At 46.1% G+C, this 17,816-nt stretch overlaps 1 protein-coding gene across 3 annotated transcripts in view; it reads left to right on the top strand.

Annotated features, from left to right (window-relative positions):
* NTRK3 (neurotrophic receptor tyrosine kinase 3) overlaps window positions 1–17,816 on the top strand; it is a 239,408-nt gene that overhangs the window by 197,922 nt on the left and 23,670 nt on the right. For all 3 annotated transcript variants that reach the window (XM_067305558.1, XM_013958611.2, XM_013958628.2), the window contains 2 exons: window positions 962–1,134; window positions 7,555–7,798. In XM_067305558.1, coding sequence (XP_067161659.1) covers window positions 962–1,134; window positions 7,555–7,798 — 417 coding nt within the window. The remainder of the gene's footprint in view (window positions 1–961; window positions 1,135–7,554; window positions 7,799–17,816) is intronic.

Genomic DNA, 17,816 nt, shown 5'->3' with positions numbered 1-17,816 from the left:
CCTGCCCACTTGCCGGGGCACCCAAAGCAATGTCTTCACAGCTGCCCTGCAATACCAGGCCTGTGCACCCAGCTCAGAGCCTGCAAGCTACCCTACAATGGCAAACTGGTGTGCTCGAATGTGGAAGATGAGATATTCTCAATAAGGATACTGATTTCAGATTCAATCTGTCAGGGAAACTGTTATAAACAGCAGGGAATAAAAACATGATTTTAAAAATTATGAGAAAAGACTTGACAGTGTCCTTCTTCAGAGGCAGTTTGAAAAATCCGCACAATAACTGCACAGCCAGGCAAATCCATCTTCTGAATAAAGGCAGTATAGTCAGCTATTTCAAAATGAAAGACAGATAGCAAGGACTGACTGGCTCAGGAATTTAATAATAATGAGATATGAAGCCATTCACCCCTAGGTCACCAGTACAAATCCTATCCAAGCTGGGAATAATTGGAAGCTATTACCCTCGGAGGAATGTTTGCTGCTGCCTGGGAAATGAGTTGGGAAACCTGCTGTGCCTGCTGGGCTGGTAACTACATGTAGGAAACGCTGAGGTGGTACCACCAGTGCCTGCTGCCAGCCCTCCGGGTGACACTGGGCTGGCAGCAGTGGTTTATCTCCTCCTCCTTCCCCATCAGCTCCTCTGTAATGTCCTGAGACTCACAGCAAAAGCCCTGATGAGTGAAAGCTTCTTGGTGGCCACCTCTTGGGGCAGTGTCTCAGCAGTGTTTGGCACGGTTGTGTGAGGGGGCACTTCTGAGCTGACTGAAAGCACTCAGCTTTGCTATGGTGCAGAGCCTGGGCTAGCAGCCTGTCTCCCAGCACTGCTCTCAGCTTTCTCCGTGCTTTGAGCCTGCTTGTAGCAGAACATGTCAAGGTCAGGAGATGGAGCGATCTAGCCTTGTTCATTCTGGCTTTGCTACCATCTGAGCCATCCTCTATGTGTCTGTGCCCCTTCTTTCAGGCGCTGAAAGACCCCACCTTAGCAGCCCGGAAGGACTTCCAGAGGGAGGCAGAGCTGCTCACCAACCTGCAGCATGAGCACATTGTCAAGTTTTACGGCGTCTGCGGTGATGGCGACCCTCTCATCATGGTCTTTGAATACATGAAGCATGGGGACCTGAATAAATTCCTGAGGTAAGTGTGAGAGAAGGTGTGGGAGATGCGATATAGCTATCTCTGCAACCCTGATGTGGTTTGTTGTAAATCTGTGATGCTCCTGGGACACTGCTGCTTCTTGGATGCTGGTGGGCTGGGTAATGAGAGCTGGTTGTTCCAAAGGCAGCTTGCAGAAGATGATGGTCCTCACCATCAAGTCTTTTGGAGAGACAGGCAGAGAGGAACCTCATGAAGTTCAATGTGTATAGTGCAGAGTCCTGCACCTAAGGAGGAATAACCCCATGCGGCATGGGGTGGGGGCTGACCTGCTGCAAAGCAGCTCTGCAGAGAAGGTCCTGGGGGTCCTGGTGGACAACAAATTGACAATGAGCCAGCAACATGATCTTCTGGCAAAGAAGGCCAAGGGTGTCCTGGGCTGCATTAGGCAGAGTGTTGCCAGCAGGTCGAGGAAGGTGATCCTTCCCCTCTACTCTACCCTGGTGAGGCCACATCTGGAGTACTGTGTCCAGTTCTGGACTCCCCAGTATAAGAGAGGCATGGAGCTACTGGAATGAGTCCAGCAAAGGGCTCCTAGGATGATTAAGGGACTGGAGCATCTCTCATGAGGAAAGACTGAGACAGCTGGTACAGTTTAGCCAGGAGAAGAGAGGCCTGAAGGGGGAATCTTGTCAATGTGTATAAATATCTGAAGGAAGGGTATAAAGAGGACGGGCCCAGACTCTTTTCAGTGGTGCCCAGCGATAGGAAGAGAGGCAACGGGCACACACTGAAACACAGAAAGTTCTGTCTGAACATAAGGAAAATCTTTTTTACTGTGAGGGTGACTGAGCATGGGAACAGGTTGCCCAGAGTTTGTGGAGTCTATATCCTTGGAGATATTCAAAAGCCATCTGGACAAGGTCCTGGGCAACATGCTCTATGTGACCCTGTTTGAGCAAGGGAGCTGGACTAGATGATCTTTAAAGGTTCCTTCCAACCTCAACCATTCTGTGACAAGATTTGACACTTAGTCCTTTCCCCCACATTTCTTCTTAGGCAGTCCCAGCAGTCATCCTAGTGAGCCATGAGAAACAGACTTGTCTTTTCCCACCCCAGCAAGTTTGAAACAGCAGGAAGCGTGGCTGCTATCTGTATCCATATCCGGTGGGGGTAGAAAGACAATAAACCCATGCCCTACCTGCTTCTGAAGGAAGAAGGTCACTAGCCATCAGTCCTCATCTCACTCAGCTCCTGGTTCAGTAGCACCACAGGCAAAATACTCCCTAGAGAAACTTTCTGTGGTCCTTGATCTGACTGATATCCTGGATGTTTAATGATATCTAGTTCTCATATTCAGAAAAGAGTTGCGAAATTTTGGAGGGGCCTCCTGGGTCCATCACTGGGCCTTTGTTCCCTGAGCCTTTTTGGACAGAGATCCTGACCGAGGTACAAAATATCCTAATCCACAGCACCAAGCTACTCAGGAAGTTAGGTCTGACAAAGTGCTGTAATTGCCTTCCCTGCCTTTAAGAGATGCAAATTGTCAGATCCTCCCCATCACCCTGTAACCGTTTTGTAAACATAAGGCCAATCATTTTTGCACCCTGAATCCGCCAGCAGTGAGGGGCAGGGACAACTGTGGGAGGATGTTTGTTCTCTGGAGGATGATCTGTTCTCCTGTAATACAGAAATTATGCTCTGAGACCTGCATGCAAGCGGAGTTGTACTTACCTCTTGAAATAATTAGTAGTTTTATTTCCCAGTATTTAGAAAATTGGGCCCTTGATATTTTCCTGTTTTGACTGCTAAGTGTGAACATGATTGCGTTAGGAACAAGAAGCTTGAACATATGCAGTCCAGATCCGGGGCTGAGATACACTCTCTGATTATTATTTCACCATCACAGTCAATTTCTGACAAGGAAGAAAAAACACATTCCCAGAGGTTTTCATTTTCAGTCAGTCACCTATACCATAAAAGCAATGGGAAAGGGATCCCAGAAGCTTGTTCTTCCTCTGCCAAGCAGTGCCAAACTGTCTGCAGCTCCCTTGGAGCGCTCACAGGGCAGTGGCTGAGCTGGAAACATCTCCACATTGGTTTTCCCCCCTCATTTTGGCATGGCTGTGTATAGATTGAATATGATTTCCTAGTTCAGTCCCTCTCTCATGCTCTGGATAGATGAGATCATTGACGAGCTAGGAAGAGTGAAGGCTGTCACTGTACTAGCCCTGCAGAGCTCCTTCTCAGAGTCACGTTCAAAGGAGAATAGCCTTGGTTACCCTGCGTCTCCCTGTTCTGTTACCCTATCTTGCAAGGGGCCCAGCAACGTTCTAGCAGCAACTGACTGAGCTCTGCCTACCAGCATGTAGCTTTGTATTTAGCTAAAACCGTGTTTTTGCTCAGATTGGAGTTGCAGTATTAAGGACAATGTTTCAGCCTCGTAACTGAAGGAAAACAGTCAAAAGAAGAGCATGGGAGACTGCATTCTTGAAGTTCTTCACAAGGAAGAGCAGAAAATTGAACCATCTTTTTTCCTGGCAGAAGTAGTAGCTTTATTCTCCTTAGAGTAGATAGATATTGCAGATGAAGCATAGTCTTCCTTCACTGCTCTAATTGACCTCCCCAAAAGAATAGTCCAAAACAGGCTCTCTAACTGTCTCAGTGGGATATCTTGTGCCCACTGTCAACATCTAATGTAATTGCTTCACACAGATACGGCTCTTAAGACTGCTACTGTGGTGGAGCCATGCACCCCCCACACTTCCACACCACAGCCTTGCCCTGAGACATAGCCATGTCTCAGAGAGAAACATCGGTGTCCTGGGAGGCCAGGACCAGTCCCGGTGACACTCGAGAGGAAGGCTCTTATTATTATTATCTTTGGCCATCATGAAGGAAGACAAACTTTCCAGAAGCGTGGTCGCTGAGATTACAACCTCAAATCTTTCAGCTGCATTTAACTGCCAGCTTTTCCCCTTTATGCAGCTATGCAGCAAGTAGCCACAAGCTCCCATCTCTGCATGTTGATATGTGATAGGCAGTGAAATCCATTCATCTTCCAAAGGAAGCTGGCTTTTGGGACAAGGGAGCTTATACCCAACAAACGGGGACTCAAAATGCTAAAGGAGAGAGAGTCTTAGGCTTTGTTTGTCAACTCAGCTCTCTGCTACCCTCACAGCAGAGCTGGTCAGAAACTCTGGGGAACAGAAATTGCAGGGAGGTCAGAGAGGGTCAGCTATGTGGTAGGAGTTTCTGGCATCCCTTGGTGGGTAACAGTTCTTGCAGCACAATTCATCCAGCCCACAGCTGGAGATGGTTTGCTCCCAGGCACCGGAGGCAAGGGTGCTGGGAGTCTGTCAGACAGTCAAATGAGCTTGTCCAAGCTTAACGGCACCTCTCATTGTAAATTGGAAAAGCAGTAAAATGGAAGATGCTCACTTTAGATCCAGCTTCCTAGAGAAAAGCACCATAAATAAATTCCCCTAGGTGTTGTTATGCCTTCTTTGGCTTCCCAGAGAAAACACTGGCCTGTAAAGGTAACTACAGTGACATGGGAAGATACTATGATCAGCGCCTACCAGCTGGGCTAGAGATGGCACGTGTTGAGATGGGCTCTGCAGACCTCCCAGCACTCCTGTCTGTAAGACCATCGCTGGTGGTGCAACAGTGTAGCCTGCTATCAGCACTGAGAGGGCATGTACAGCTGCAGTGACCTGGCTGGTAGGCGAGGGAGAGTGAAATGACAACTTATTCTGAAAGATCCTGCCATGAAGAAGCACAGACATCGCTCTCTGGGGAACACAGCATCCCTAGAGCTGGTGTATGCAGGGCCTGGAGGCTGTTCTGACAGCTCCCTGAGCACACAGACCACTGCTCCGGAGGTCTGTAGTGCTCAGGTGACCTCCTTCCCTCTCCGCTTACCAAATATCGCTATCGCTTCCTCCCTTTCCTTCTATCACTGTTTTTTGAGCTGTTGTTTTCTGTTGCAGCAGCACCGACTTTGAATTAGAGATATTTGCACTTTGCCATTATAAACCCTCTTTGCAGTCTATAATAAACTTGTCCTCATTTGCTGTTAACTCAAAAAGGGAAAAGGTTTTGTTTGACAAGTTGCATAATTCTGAGGTTTTTGTTTCAGTCCTTCCAGTGGAGCTCTGCTTTCAGCAGCCCTACAGTTGCACTGTCTTGGGACAGAAGGAGGAATTTCAGCAGAGGGAGCATGCAGTCTGAGGGGTGATCTTCTAACCCATGTCAACAAAAGCTTCCATCACTCTATAAAAGAAAAAGTTATTTGACAGACATCCATCCAATCTTGCTGTCTTTCTATAAAGGTGAATTAGCCAGTTTGCTCCAAGAAGAGATGGCCAGACCTCTCTCATATTCTCTGCAACCTTCTTGACGCAACTAAATGCACTAGTATCTCTCGTCAATCTCATGAACATGCTGTATTTCTTTCTTCTGGACCATACCCATGTGGGATGGAGAAGGGAACGGAGGGAGGAAGATATATAATATAGGACATATATGTACAAAGAACCAATGAAATAAAAGTATTGGGTGACCATTTCTTAAACTTAACCTATTCCCTTCAGACAGAGATTTATTTGGTGGCAATTATTGTATTTGAAATAGGTGGCAGTAACAAGTTAGTAATATGTCCTTCACTTCCTAGGAATACTTACCCTTGATGACAACAAGTATCAGCTGCAGCTAAGCAGGGTGTATTTGCAAAGCATGACCAGTACAAACTGTCCTGCTTTGCTGTTTTTAGCTAATTTGTTCAGTCCTGGCTCAGTTGCACCTGCTGTCAATATCTTTTGTCACTAACAGGTAATTTCCTGGGGTAAATCACACTGTGGGCTGTTTAAATAAGACATCAAGCAGTCATCTTTGCATACGCTCTTCTGCAGCTCCTCCTTGCACGTAGCAGTTCTTCCAATGTGCTGTCTTCACCCACGATCCCCACCCGTCTCAGGGGATTCCCTTGGCATCCCCAGCCCTGCAGGCTCTGCAGGTTTCTCCCCACTAGTTCATCCCACACTCACTGCAGCATCACTCACTTGTGGCTCCTAAAACATGCCTGGCTCCTCAGCACTCATTTCTGGAGTTTGTCTCATCTTTCAGCTGTCCTCCTGTTATGAGGAGGGGAGCTTCAAAACCATATTCCCCATGGTAGGGCAGCAGGAGGTGATTGAAGGCAGGGGTATATGAAAAACTGTATCAGCTGAACCCCAAACGCCTGGATGCTAATCCCTTTGCATGCCCTCAAGCCCAACAGAGTAATTAAGGAACAGAGACAAAGGAAAAAAAACAGTTTTGATCTTGTTATGGGTTGTTTAGTCCCATGTCAGGAAGGAGGTAAAGCACTGTACGTGCAATTTTAATTTGCAAGCTCTCCACGGGGTTACTGCTGATGACGGGGGTAAAATGCCAAGAATCATTTCAAAGAGAACAGTTTGAAAGCCTCAGCCATGCTGTATCTTAGTCACAAGGAGGAAGGTCACAGCAAATCTCTTGGATTTCCCTAAGTATGAGGGCTTTTGTTATTCCACCTTCACACAGGCTACCGCAGGGTGAGGTCCGCCAGGGGAAGGGACATCACAGAGGGAGCACGGCAAAGGCAGGCTTGGTACACAGTGCGGGAGGGGATTAAAAGGGGGGCAGTACAGGAATGAGGCTGACCTTAAGTCCTGCATTTACAATACACTTGGTTCAGCAAAATATTTTCCTTTATTGCCCAGGATGTTCTCTGCGTTTGTTGACATCCAGGTCTAACCTCTGCAGGCCTCTGCTCCTGCCTTCACACTTTACAGTAGCTGCACTACCTCTGGGATAGCTTAGGATATAAAATGTATTTTCCAGAGGCAAAGCTGCCATTGTTCTTCTGAAACCTTTTCTGTGATATCTGGTTGTATTGGTGTCAGCTGGGAGGAGGATATTTGGTGGAATGGTGTTTGGTGGAAATAGAGGAGGCTGTATGGGGATTAAGAAGGAGACTAGGCAACAAGGATACAATGGCTGTGGAAGAAAAAGGGGTGATATCTCCACCTCTGGAAAGGTTTCCAAGGTGTAAGAGTTAACTGGAGTGACCATGTAAATATCTGGAGGCTCATTAGTTTTGGATAGGTCTTACAAGAGAAGAATGGCCATGTCGCATCAAGCCAACAGTCCCTCCATCCCAGGAGTCTGTCTCCATCTGTGGCCATAAGAAGTTGCCTGGAGAAGAGTAAGGATAGGAGAAGGATGTAGGACACCCACTCACCCACCAAATGTTCTCCCAACCTACTGTTCTCTTAAGTTTTCCATTTTTCTTTCCACTGGAGCTGTGTGTACATCTTCACTGAGCAGAGAGTTGGGGGCTAATCCCCACCAGAGCAGGAACAGAGACCGTGTGGGATTCCTATCTCCTGGTCACTTTGGAGACCCAACTCTATGCTTTTTGCTTCTTCCTCCCTATAGGGCACATGGCCCAGATGCTATGATCCTCGTGGATGGGCAGCCTCGACAAGCCAAAGGGGAGCTAGGGCTATCCCAGATGCTCCACATCGCTAGCCAGATCGCCTCTGGAATGGTGTACCTTGCCTCCCAGCACTTTGTCCATAGAGACCTGGCAACCAGGAACTGCTTGGTTGGAGCCAACCTGCTGGTGAAGATTGGAGACTTTGGGATGTCGAGAGATGTCTACAGCACTGATTACTACAGGGTAAGGCAGCTCCAGCGGCAGTCTGATGCTCAGAGCAAAGAGAGATTAGGAAATATTACAGTAAATCATTTGGAGCTCTGATCTCACCCATTTGGTTATTCCCTCACTGAAACATGCACATGGATGTCCACCAGCCACACCTGTGTGTGCCTGATCCCCGAACCGCTGTCCTCATTTCTTTACAGTCTTAGGCGTGCATAGAATTCAGACACCCATGCAACTGCCCTACACACAGAGCTCTCTCTGATATTCCAGCACACAGTCACACACTTTGGGTCAGCTCTGAAGTCACTCCTTTTTTACTTTGTTCTTATTTTTTCTCTCTCTTTTTTTGAAGACTTTCATAAATTAAAGGTAATCCAAAGAGGGTGACAAAGATGATTAAAAGACTACAGGCTGTGACCTCTGGTGTTAGATTAAAGAAACTTAATACAGGGGCCTAGAGAAAAGGCAACTGAAAGACTGACTGATAAGTGCATAAAATATGGAAGAGGAAATAATAGGCAATTCAGGCTCGACCTCAAAACACTTTTTCCAGCAGGGACATCATTTAGACAATGGAATAATTTTCCAGAGGTAGGTTGCTGAGGGCCTGTCATTAAAGAAGTTCAGGAAGTGACTAGATAAAAATGCCTGAGTTTAGTGCGGAGGCTAATCCTGCACTAGTCTCTGGGGACTGACTCGATGAGTCAGGAATGCCTTTCCATCCATATCTTCTGTGATTTATGCTCGCACTTTCCCCTTGCCTTGCACACTCCCTTTGTGCCAGTCTTCACTGCCCTATCCGCCTGGGATGGCAGCATCCCCGAGGGGGAAATGTTTCTCATCCTTCCTCAACTATAGGAAAAGCTATGATACGTAAAGCTTTTGAAGGATACTGGAGGAGGGGTTTGTCACTGGGCCACCCACTACCCATGAAGGGCTTTTCAGGCTAAGAAGAAAAGATTCCTTGTCTGGTGTATGGTGTAAGGCTGGTTTATTTCTGGTTACAACATGGCTGTTTGGCTTTGAGGCTGATTTTTATCAGCAACCTAAAAAAGGATTGACTTGCGATCTTGTTCTGATTCAAAAGACTTGCTTTATGTGCTGGCTTGCTAGGCAGATACCAAGCAGGGTTACTGCACTAGGGAGGAGGAAACAGGTGATCAAGTTTCTGCTAAGTCAAACCACCTTTCCAAGTTCAGGACATTGGCTTGACACTAAGCTTAATCACCAGTCAGGAAACAGACCTTCACTGTGCAAGAAAGCACAAAAGCCCATGTTTGGAAAAGGTCTCGGGGAAAAGAGGTGCTCAGGGAAGAGATGTGGCCAAGGTAGCATCACTGCAGAAACTTCAGTAAGCAGCAAGTAGGGAAAAGCAGAGCCAAGAGGAGGATGAGAAGCCAGCCCGTGTGATTACCCGTGCTCTGGCCTGGCACCTTTCCTTCAGACCAATGTTAGAATTAAAGCCAACCACAGTCAGCGCCACGATGTTTGAGAAAATCCCAGCAGAGGTGGTGTACCTGAAGCACCAAGAGCTTTCTCTGCAATGGGAGGGGGCCCCTGAGGAATGAGAATTGCAAAGATCTTCCTAGACCAATGTACCATACTGGATTTTTTTGCCTTCTCTGTAACAGTGTCTCATAGACCTCATCCTGTCTGTGCAAAATGCTTTGTTGGGGATTGTTCCATGCTCTCCTGTGCAGTGTTGTATGGCTTGTTTATTGGACCTTTCTCTGCTCACGTGACTAGTCATGCATGACCAAAGCAATAACTAGTTATCACCTGTTTACCAGAGGGAGAGCTGAACTTCAGACCAGCACAGTCTTAGAGAGACACTTTTGTTCTTAGGAGGTTTTCTTTTCTCTATTTTTACTGACTTTTGGTACTATTAAAACTTTTGATCAGTAAGTCCATGCTTTGCATGCACATAGGCCTTTTCTCTGTCCTAAGAGGCATCCTAGCAAATTAAAGTGTTTTTGATTGCCCATATTCATGCCGATGGCATGAGGGACAGAAGGTTTAAATGAGTTGTGCAAGGCCAGAGCAGGATTCAGTGACAGAGCTGGGAAGCCCAGCCATGCCATATCTCCCCATAGCTGAGAGCAGAACTCCAGGCACCAAGTGTCCTTCATACCTCCTTCAGCCACAGCCTAGCCACGTTCCTCCCAGAGCATGAGGAGAACCTAGATACTTCATTTCTCCATCTCCTGTAATCTTTAACCTTGAGGGATGTGTTTACCAGGAGAGCACATGGAGCCTCTCACATTATTCACACTTCTGGTGCATTCCCAGTTATGTGACAGTCTCTGGCCTTCCCTGCCTGCCTCCCCCTATCCATCTTATGGCTGCATCCAGCTATTACCTCATACCTGCACAATTATCCTCCCCTCTCCCTCTGCTCTAGCACAGCTGCTTTCCGTGCAGGCAGTAGCATGAGCCTTGCTGTCTCTGAACTGGGAAAGCTCTTTGGTTTCTATGTGGCAACTTGCACTTCTGGTTCCCTACAAGCACTAACAGCCAACCCTCTAAACACAAACTCAGCCATGACACTAATAGAGCAACATGGGGCTCATGTGAATTGACTGTATTAGACTTGACTGCAACTATAGTATGAAGAGGCATTCAATTCCTCCTGCAAATGTGGATGAGAGAAACATTTGGTTTAACAACAGTTGTGCATTCATATTCTGAGTCTATCTTCCTTGAAATTTTAACTCCTAACATCCCTTGCATGAGAACTGGTTCTTCAAGGCTTCTGAGACAATCCTTTCAAGCGCACAGCCCCATCACAAAATGCACCAAGATAATCGCCCCATCACAAAATGCACCAAGATAATCCAAGCAATTGTTTTTTTACTGGTACAGAGAGAAAGCAAGATGATCCCAAGTGTGAGAACCAAACTGCTCCTGGGATTCACCCGAGGAAGGTAGAGATGTGGCTTAAGAGAGGAATTTTGAAACTCTTTGGTACTGCCCCTTGTCACATCTACAACCTGTCTGGTAAAATTCCCCAGATTTGATTCTCAGTGCTTTTGCACAACACCTTTCCATTGTCAGTACAGTTCGTTATGCCCAGCAGTAGGACCTGGAGCAAAGTTCTGTTTCAGGTGATTTCTATACAATAGTGCTTTGTGTGTCCAGGCTGCAGCCTTGGAAGAATACTATAATTTATCATTTTCTGGGAATACAGTGAAGGATTCCACCTGAAAGCTGACACAAAGTGAGAGGTCTGGCTCTCTTCAGGCAGGTGTTTACTTTAGTCTGCTGCATCCTTGTGTTTGCTCCTGCGCAGGCCCAGCAAGCAAGGATAACTGGGCATGTGGATATGTGAGTGTGTTCCAGGCTGAGGATTAACTCCTAGGCATTTCATTTCTTTCCCATTTTTAATCTTTTAACACAAAGAAAAAAACCACCATCTGGCTCCTGCATTTGTGGGATGCAAAAGTGCTTTACAAAGGTGAACTGCTTAATTTCCTGTTGCACATTTGGATACAGAAAACAAACATTTGTGTAACAAAAGCAGCAGACAGAATAGTTTTGCTTCTCTGCAAGGCTCTTGGTGTTCAGGCTGAAGACAGATGCTTCCTTTTCCATGTGCAGCATAGAGGCATTCCATCAGCTGTTGCCTTTAAACCTTCTTTCAATAAGACAAGATGGGGAGGAGATGGTTATGGAGGTGGTAGGTTGGGGGAGAGGTGAAATTGCATCTGATTAGAAAGCAGAGGAAGGTGGAGGGACTGGGGAGAAAGGGAGAAGTATCCTAGTGTCTGGGTGAAGAGTAAAGGCAGGGATGCTGAAGGAGCAGTTCTGCAACACACTGATTAATGATGTGCCATGTAATCTTTCATTTGGGTCTCTGTAGAAAGGCAGGATGGAATATACCCATATTGGAGAGAAAAGTCTTGGGCAGATTGTTTTTCCTTGCTTTTTCTTTCAAAAATGTGTAAGCAGACTCTTTTTTAGGAATGACTCAGGACTGTGACAGCAGGCAGTGGTGTGCTGCAGGTCAGGGACGTTGGGCCTCTAGCAAAGCTGAGTATCGAGTCTGGGACTGCAGCAAGTCAGGTGCATGGTGCATGGTGCATGCCCAGAGCTGCCTGGGGAGCTGGGACGTCACTGCAGGGCAGGGGGTTCGTCCAGAGTAGGGGCATCACCAGTGCTGGGCTGAGGACCCCTGGGCCCCTCTCTTACCCAGCAGACCGGGGTTTGACATCTCTTCAGAGCCCTGCTGTAGTTCAGACTTCATCTGTGCTGCACTATAAGTCCAGGTCATTTTTCTTTTTCCCCTCAAATGAAAAATCCAGTTCCAAAACAAAAATATGTGGCAGTTGCTCAGGGCTGTTGGAGTTGCTAATTATGGAGGAAGCTAGGGAAAAGGCAGTATTTCTTCATCTTTAGAAGAAAGCATAGTCTTAAATCCTAGTTGACAGTCTTTAATAACTTTCCAGGTAATGTCCTAACATGGGTGGGACATCAGCAGTGAAGTCTTAGGTCCAGTAGAGGAAGGATTTATACAGGCTTTAAATTTCATTCAGATATCCCTCTCTCCTGGTCTCCTATGTTCTACCCTTCCGGCACCCTGCCCCAAATCCCGTGCTGTGCTTGAAACCTCTAAAGAATTTAGATGCATACTTTTCCATAGGTCTCTCCTGAGCATATTTCAGGTTACAGATCATCACACAGATGACACCAACTTGTCAAAACAGACACACAGAGGATTTGCAAAGGGTTCTGAAAGTATATTTCTATTTCTGGCAGTACAGAACCAAACATAATAATAAAAATGCTCCCTGCTTCTGTGTCCTCACCACTCTGGAGCATTCTTTGGATTTTGGAGAGACAAGGTTTGCAGAAAGAAGTAATAACTTTTATTAGAACACCTGATATTTTTGGAGGGGGGAAAAAAGAATGAATTTCAGACACACAAGCCCTCTCTGAGTTTTTTTGTTTTTTTTCCAGTGATATCAGTTGGTTTAGTAAAAGATTAATATTTCTTCCTATGAACCTTAACTCTCACATCCTTAGACCATCAGAGACAAAACAACATTTCTGCCATGACTTTGGCCTTAGGTTAGAGTTCTTTAAAAAGTCTAGGGTCCCTCTGACAGATGCGTCCTCCTCTGAAGCCTGAAGGGTTACTCTGTCTTTCTCCTGCTAACATTTTTTTCTTCTCTTTCTTTAAAATGGCTAAAGAAAAACCCATATTCTTCATAATTTTCAATAACCATTGTCAGGTTACCTTCTGATGGCCATCTGCCTCCTGATGACCCTCTCCCATCTAGATCATCTCTGACTTTATTTCTTCTCCCCTAGAGTTCAAAATTGTTTTCTTTTTCCTGGGCTACAATCAGCTATTTTTCCAGTGAAGTTTCCATGTGAGTAATAGATCATTGAGGCTTAGCGGCTGCCTGGGTCATGCTCCTTTGGAGACTCATTCAGCATGGTAGATAAGACTAATAGAGAAGCCTTACATTGAAAACAGAGTTGATGATAGTCTGACCCAGACTCCCCCAGACAGAGGCAGGTTCCTAAACCTTATTGAAGGCAGGTCCCAGACATCATTGAATGGTGCTCTGTTCCCACCAGCTTTGAACTCACTGCAGAGGTTTAGCTGTAGTCTGCCCACCAGCATTTTTTGTGCATCCTTGCCATGGCTTCTTAATGCCTGTGTGTATCCTTCAGCCATACAGTACCTGCTTTCATGCTCCTGCTGCTCTGTTTGTTGCTTTGCTTTCCATCTCATGCAGTGTGTTTACAGCACAGGAGGTCATTACTAGCAGAATAAAATCACTGCCCAGTCCTCTTAGTGCCCAGGTCTCTCCCCAAAAATGTGGATAGTGCAAGCTCTCTCAAGCAGTCCCTGAGAAGCAGAAGGCTGACCCCTCTCAAGCACCTTGCTGTCCTTCCAGAAATGAGCCCTGAAATGAAACCTTTCTCCCAGGGAGCTGGGAAGGTTTCATATCTGTAAATATATGTTCTACTGATGAAAGGACCTAGAAGTGAAAAGTACTTCAGTTTTCTCCTGTACCAGCTGGGATCCTGGAGAACATGCCCTGCTTTGTCATATCTAAATGAGTAAGGGCACGAAAGTCTTATGCTACCTTGAAGATGTTACCTGGAGACCCCTAGTACTGACACAGATGGGCCAACCAGGTGGAGCAGTCCTGCAGTCTTGCTATGTATAGGAGCCTGCATCTACCATTGAAATTATCATATGGCATTCTCGGCATCTTTTTACCCCTCACCCTAGCCCCTAATTTGATATTTCTTTCTTTGTTTTCATTGCTCATCCTTCCAGGTGAGCCCTGGCTGCCCCGCAAGGTGTGGGTGACTCACAGCACCAAGTCTCACTAGTGCCCTTACTGGCAGTTTGGAGGCAAAAGAGCAAAGCTGCCCTGAACCTGTGGTAGGGCCAGAAACAGGGCAGGTGAGGGAAGTGCTCAGGTGTGGTTACGTGTAGTAGGTGTCTCTGTGCCAGTCCTGGTGTGTTCTGTGTGTAGGAAAAGTTGGTGCAATATTAAACATGTTGGTCTTAGATATCTCCGTGGCTCCTATAAAAACCTCTGGAAATTGAATTTGCAGCACAGTTTCTTATCATCTCCTGAAAGGAAGATGTAACAGCATCATCTTGTGTTTTAACCAGATATTTTTCCTTACCTCTTCCCCACTTCTCCACTGAGGGAAAAACAAATATTGAAGAGTCTTTTTTTCCCCCCCTTCCTCCTCCTGAAACATTAAGAGCTCTTCACACAAAGCAGCTCAAGTGCAGAGGAATTAATTGGGGAGATTAGGTGGTGTTGCATTTCTGGCATTTTCTCAGAAATGGTAATTGCCCTAATTCTCCACCCTGCCAAACCCTCCACCCGCAGCCTCTCCCCCCCTTTCCTCACTGTCTACCTGTCCTTCTCATGCTTGAGTTGCTGTTGTCATGCTCTTGCCATTTATTTCACTTCAGTAATGAGAGAGATGTGGCTGGTGAAGAGCTCTCACAATCTAGTGACATCTTTGAAGCAGAGACACAAAAGAGCAGTTTGTTTTGGGGAAATGAAAACTCCCTGCTGCGGTACTTGACCTCCATGCTCACCTCTTCTCCTGCTCAGGATACGTTGGCGCAGCACTGCAAGTCATTTGGCTAAGACTTTTTTTGCTTAATACAGTCTGAATGTTCACCCAGACTCCGGACCCCTGCTTAAGCCCTCAACATGCCTCCCAAATCTTCACACACTTGCTGAGAGCTAATCGAACTTAGAATTTTTCGACCAAAGTTCAGTGCAGTTCCCAGAAGTTTGAGTTGAGGCATTTGCTTTCTCCCAGCAGCCTGACTGCCCTCCAGAGACCTAGGAAAGTTCAAAGCCTTTCAGTTTAGCTTCTTGCTGTTTTTTAACTCCTGAGCTTCTGTCTGCACAGGGCACAGATGCAGCCAGACAGGGAGGATTTATTCATTGGGCAGCATGTCCTGACCTAGAAACCTGCTGATGTTTGTGGCAGGTTCAGATCAAAAACAGAGGTGCTACCGTGGGTAGTAAAGTGATGGAGTTCCTTATCACACAAGATTGTAGGTGCCAGCAGTTGAAAAAGGTGGAAAAAGTGATTGAACAGAGTTGTGGAAGAAAAATAATCCATTATGGGCTACAAAACCAAAAAACCCTCCTCTGTCTCAGGAAATCCCTGTGCTGCTGATTACTGGGGCCTGGAAGACCGTTGCAGGGCATACCACCATGGGTCAGGTCTGTTCTCATACTTGTCCCTAAGCTTTTTCTGTTGAGGTCTGGCCTCAGCCTGGCTGGACCATTGGTCGTTCATACGAGCTGCCTAGCCTGATCCCTGCACCCCAGGGAGCTGGGAAAGGCTGCTGTGAATAACCATCAAATTTCAGATCCAGACAAGTGATGGCTGGACCCCAAGAAGTCAGAGGTTCAGCTGAGTTCAGAGATCAGGGATTGTTTTTCCATGTAGCCAAGCTCGCCCAAGCCTGTTTACCTCTGCTGTGATAACCTGAGACAGTAAGTTTTCTGCTGGGATTTCTGGAGCCTTTTTCTTCAATGCATTTCCCTTTCAATAAAACTGAACTAAGAACAGCAGGGGTTCTTTTCCACTTTCTGCTTATCCTGGATGCAGCAAATGGATCTAGAGAGGCAAAGGAAAGTACTTGTGATCTGCACCCATCCTTGAATTGTTTTTTCCTCTTCTGACTGTAAACCATTTTTACCCTTGTTCTAATTTATGTTGTCCAACAGTGGTCCTTAAGTGAATATCCACTTGCTAGAGGCTGCTTGCATGCAGCGTGCTCCATTCTTCCCCCTCTCCCCACTCTGAATATCCCATTAGCCTAAAGCTATGAGATACATAGAAAAGAACACAGTGCCTAGTTTCAAATCAGTGAGACTCTCCTGTGATGGAGATCCAGCAGCGCACAGTTCTCTGCGGCATCACCAAATAACAAGAAAGGATTTTGTATGGGGCAGACCAGAGGAGCAGTTGGTTCCTGCATATTCTAAAGTGGCCTGATTAAAAGTGTAGGTAGAGCAAAAGAAGGTGGAGAACTGTATGCCAGTGAGCTTTGGTATTCAAGCCCCAGATGCAGCAGAAACAGCATGTGTGTTTCCAAGCACGAGAAAAGGAACTGCTCACATTCTGGAAGAAGCACTGCCACTTGAAACTGAGGAAGACCTGGAGGTGTAAACCTTCTCCAGGTTGTTGGACCTCCAGATTGTTGGACCATATCCTTACCATGTCCCAACTAGTTGGCTGCCTCCTCCTACCTTTCCACCCACAGGAGTGCGGTCCTGGCATTCACTGCTGCAGAGGCAGCCGTGAGATCACCCATCGGTCAGGAAAGGTGGGGAACGGCCACAAATCTTGCAGGGAGAACTGGAGGCAGAGAACTTATAAGCTAGTTCAATGGGAGTGGAGATAAATTATGAATTGGCTTGCTTTTTTTTTTTTTTTTTTAAATGTGTGGAGTGGAGTAGTGGCTTTTTAAGTGATAGATTTGAAGGGTTTCCTGTGTGTGAATGGCCTTGCTTGAAGACAAACTGAAGACCTCACTAGAAAAATTAACATCCAAACATCTTGTCCTTCTTAATTAAGACATCTACATGGAAAGAAACCATTTCTTCTCTTTTTTTTTTTCCTCCTAATTCCTGCATGGTTGGAATTCCCACCGGCTTTCCCCTTCTTATCCCCCCTGTTCCATAGTCTCTCTCACAGACACAGAGAGCCCCTTCTCCAAGGCAGCTGGATGGAAAAAGCCGCTATTTGCAAGCAGCTGTCTTTAATAAACAGGCTGTTTAGGACTAGGCTGTCAAGGAGAGCATGTTCAATGTACAATCAAGGGGCAACGATGCACAAAATTGCACACACGCAGAAATAGGAATCCTTTCTTGGTGTGTGTTGAGCTTTGAACGCTTAAGTGATTCCACTTCTCTCTTCCCCATCCAATTATGTGGGCAACATATGATAAGATTGCTAAATGAATTAATGATGGAAATTTTTATACTGCCTAATCAATATTGTTCTGCTCAATACAAGGCATGCCCCCCTGCTCTACCCCAATTTGTATTCTCATTTGCACTTCAAAAACACAAGTTCACCTTCTCACTATTTGGGATGTGGTGACCAAGAAGAAAAACAGCAGCATGTCTATTGAAAATGTTCATAGTTACAGAGTTTCTCCCTTGCATTAAGGAGATGTAATACAGGGACCATGATAAGCCCTGCCACACCATGATTCAAGGTTTAAGAGGCATCCTGTGGAGGCCAGAAAGACCTTTTCTCTGTTTCAGTTGTACGGCCTTACAAAAATGGCCAGCAACCTTATAAACAGACACTGGATGATAATTTTTCTGAGCATCACGAAGGCAAGACGCCAGATTTTATGGGCCAGTAGACTGATCCAGTACAGCAAATCCTGTGTTCCACTGTGGATTCTGAGACCAAATTATCAATTAATGTGAAGCATTAAAAAAAAAATCCAAATCCCTTTTAGTTCCCTGCAGTCATTAGTGACAAGATACAATATCTATAACTGAAATGC

The sequence above is a fragment of the Apteryx mantelli genome, chromosome 15 (assembly GCF_036417845.1).
Source record: "Apteryx mantelli isolate bAptMan1 chromosome 15, bAptMan1.hap1, whole genome shotgun sequence".
Lineage (NCBI taxonomy): Eukaryota > Metazoa > Chordata > Aves > Apterygiformes > Apterygidae > Apteryx > Apteryx mantelli.
This window is presented reverse-complemented; position numbering and strand designations above follow the sequence as displayed.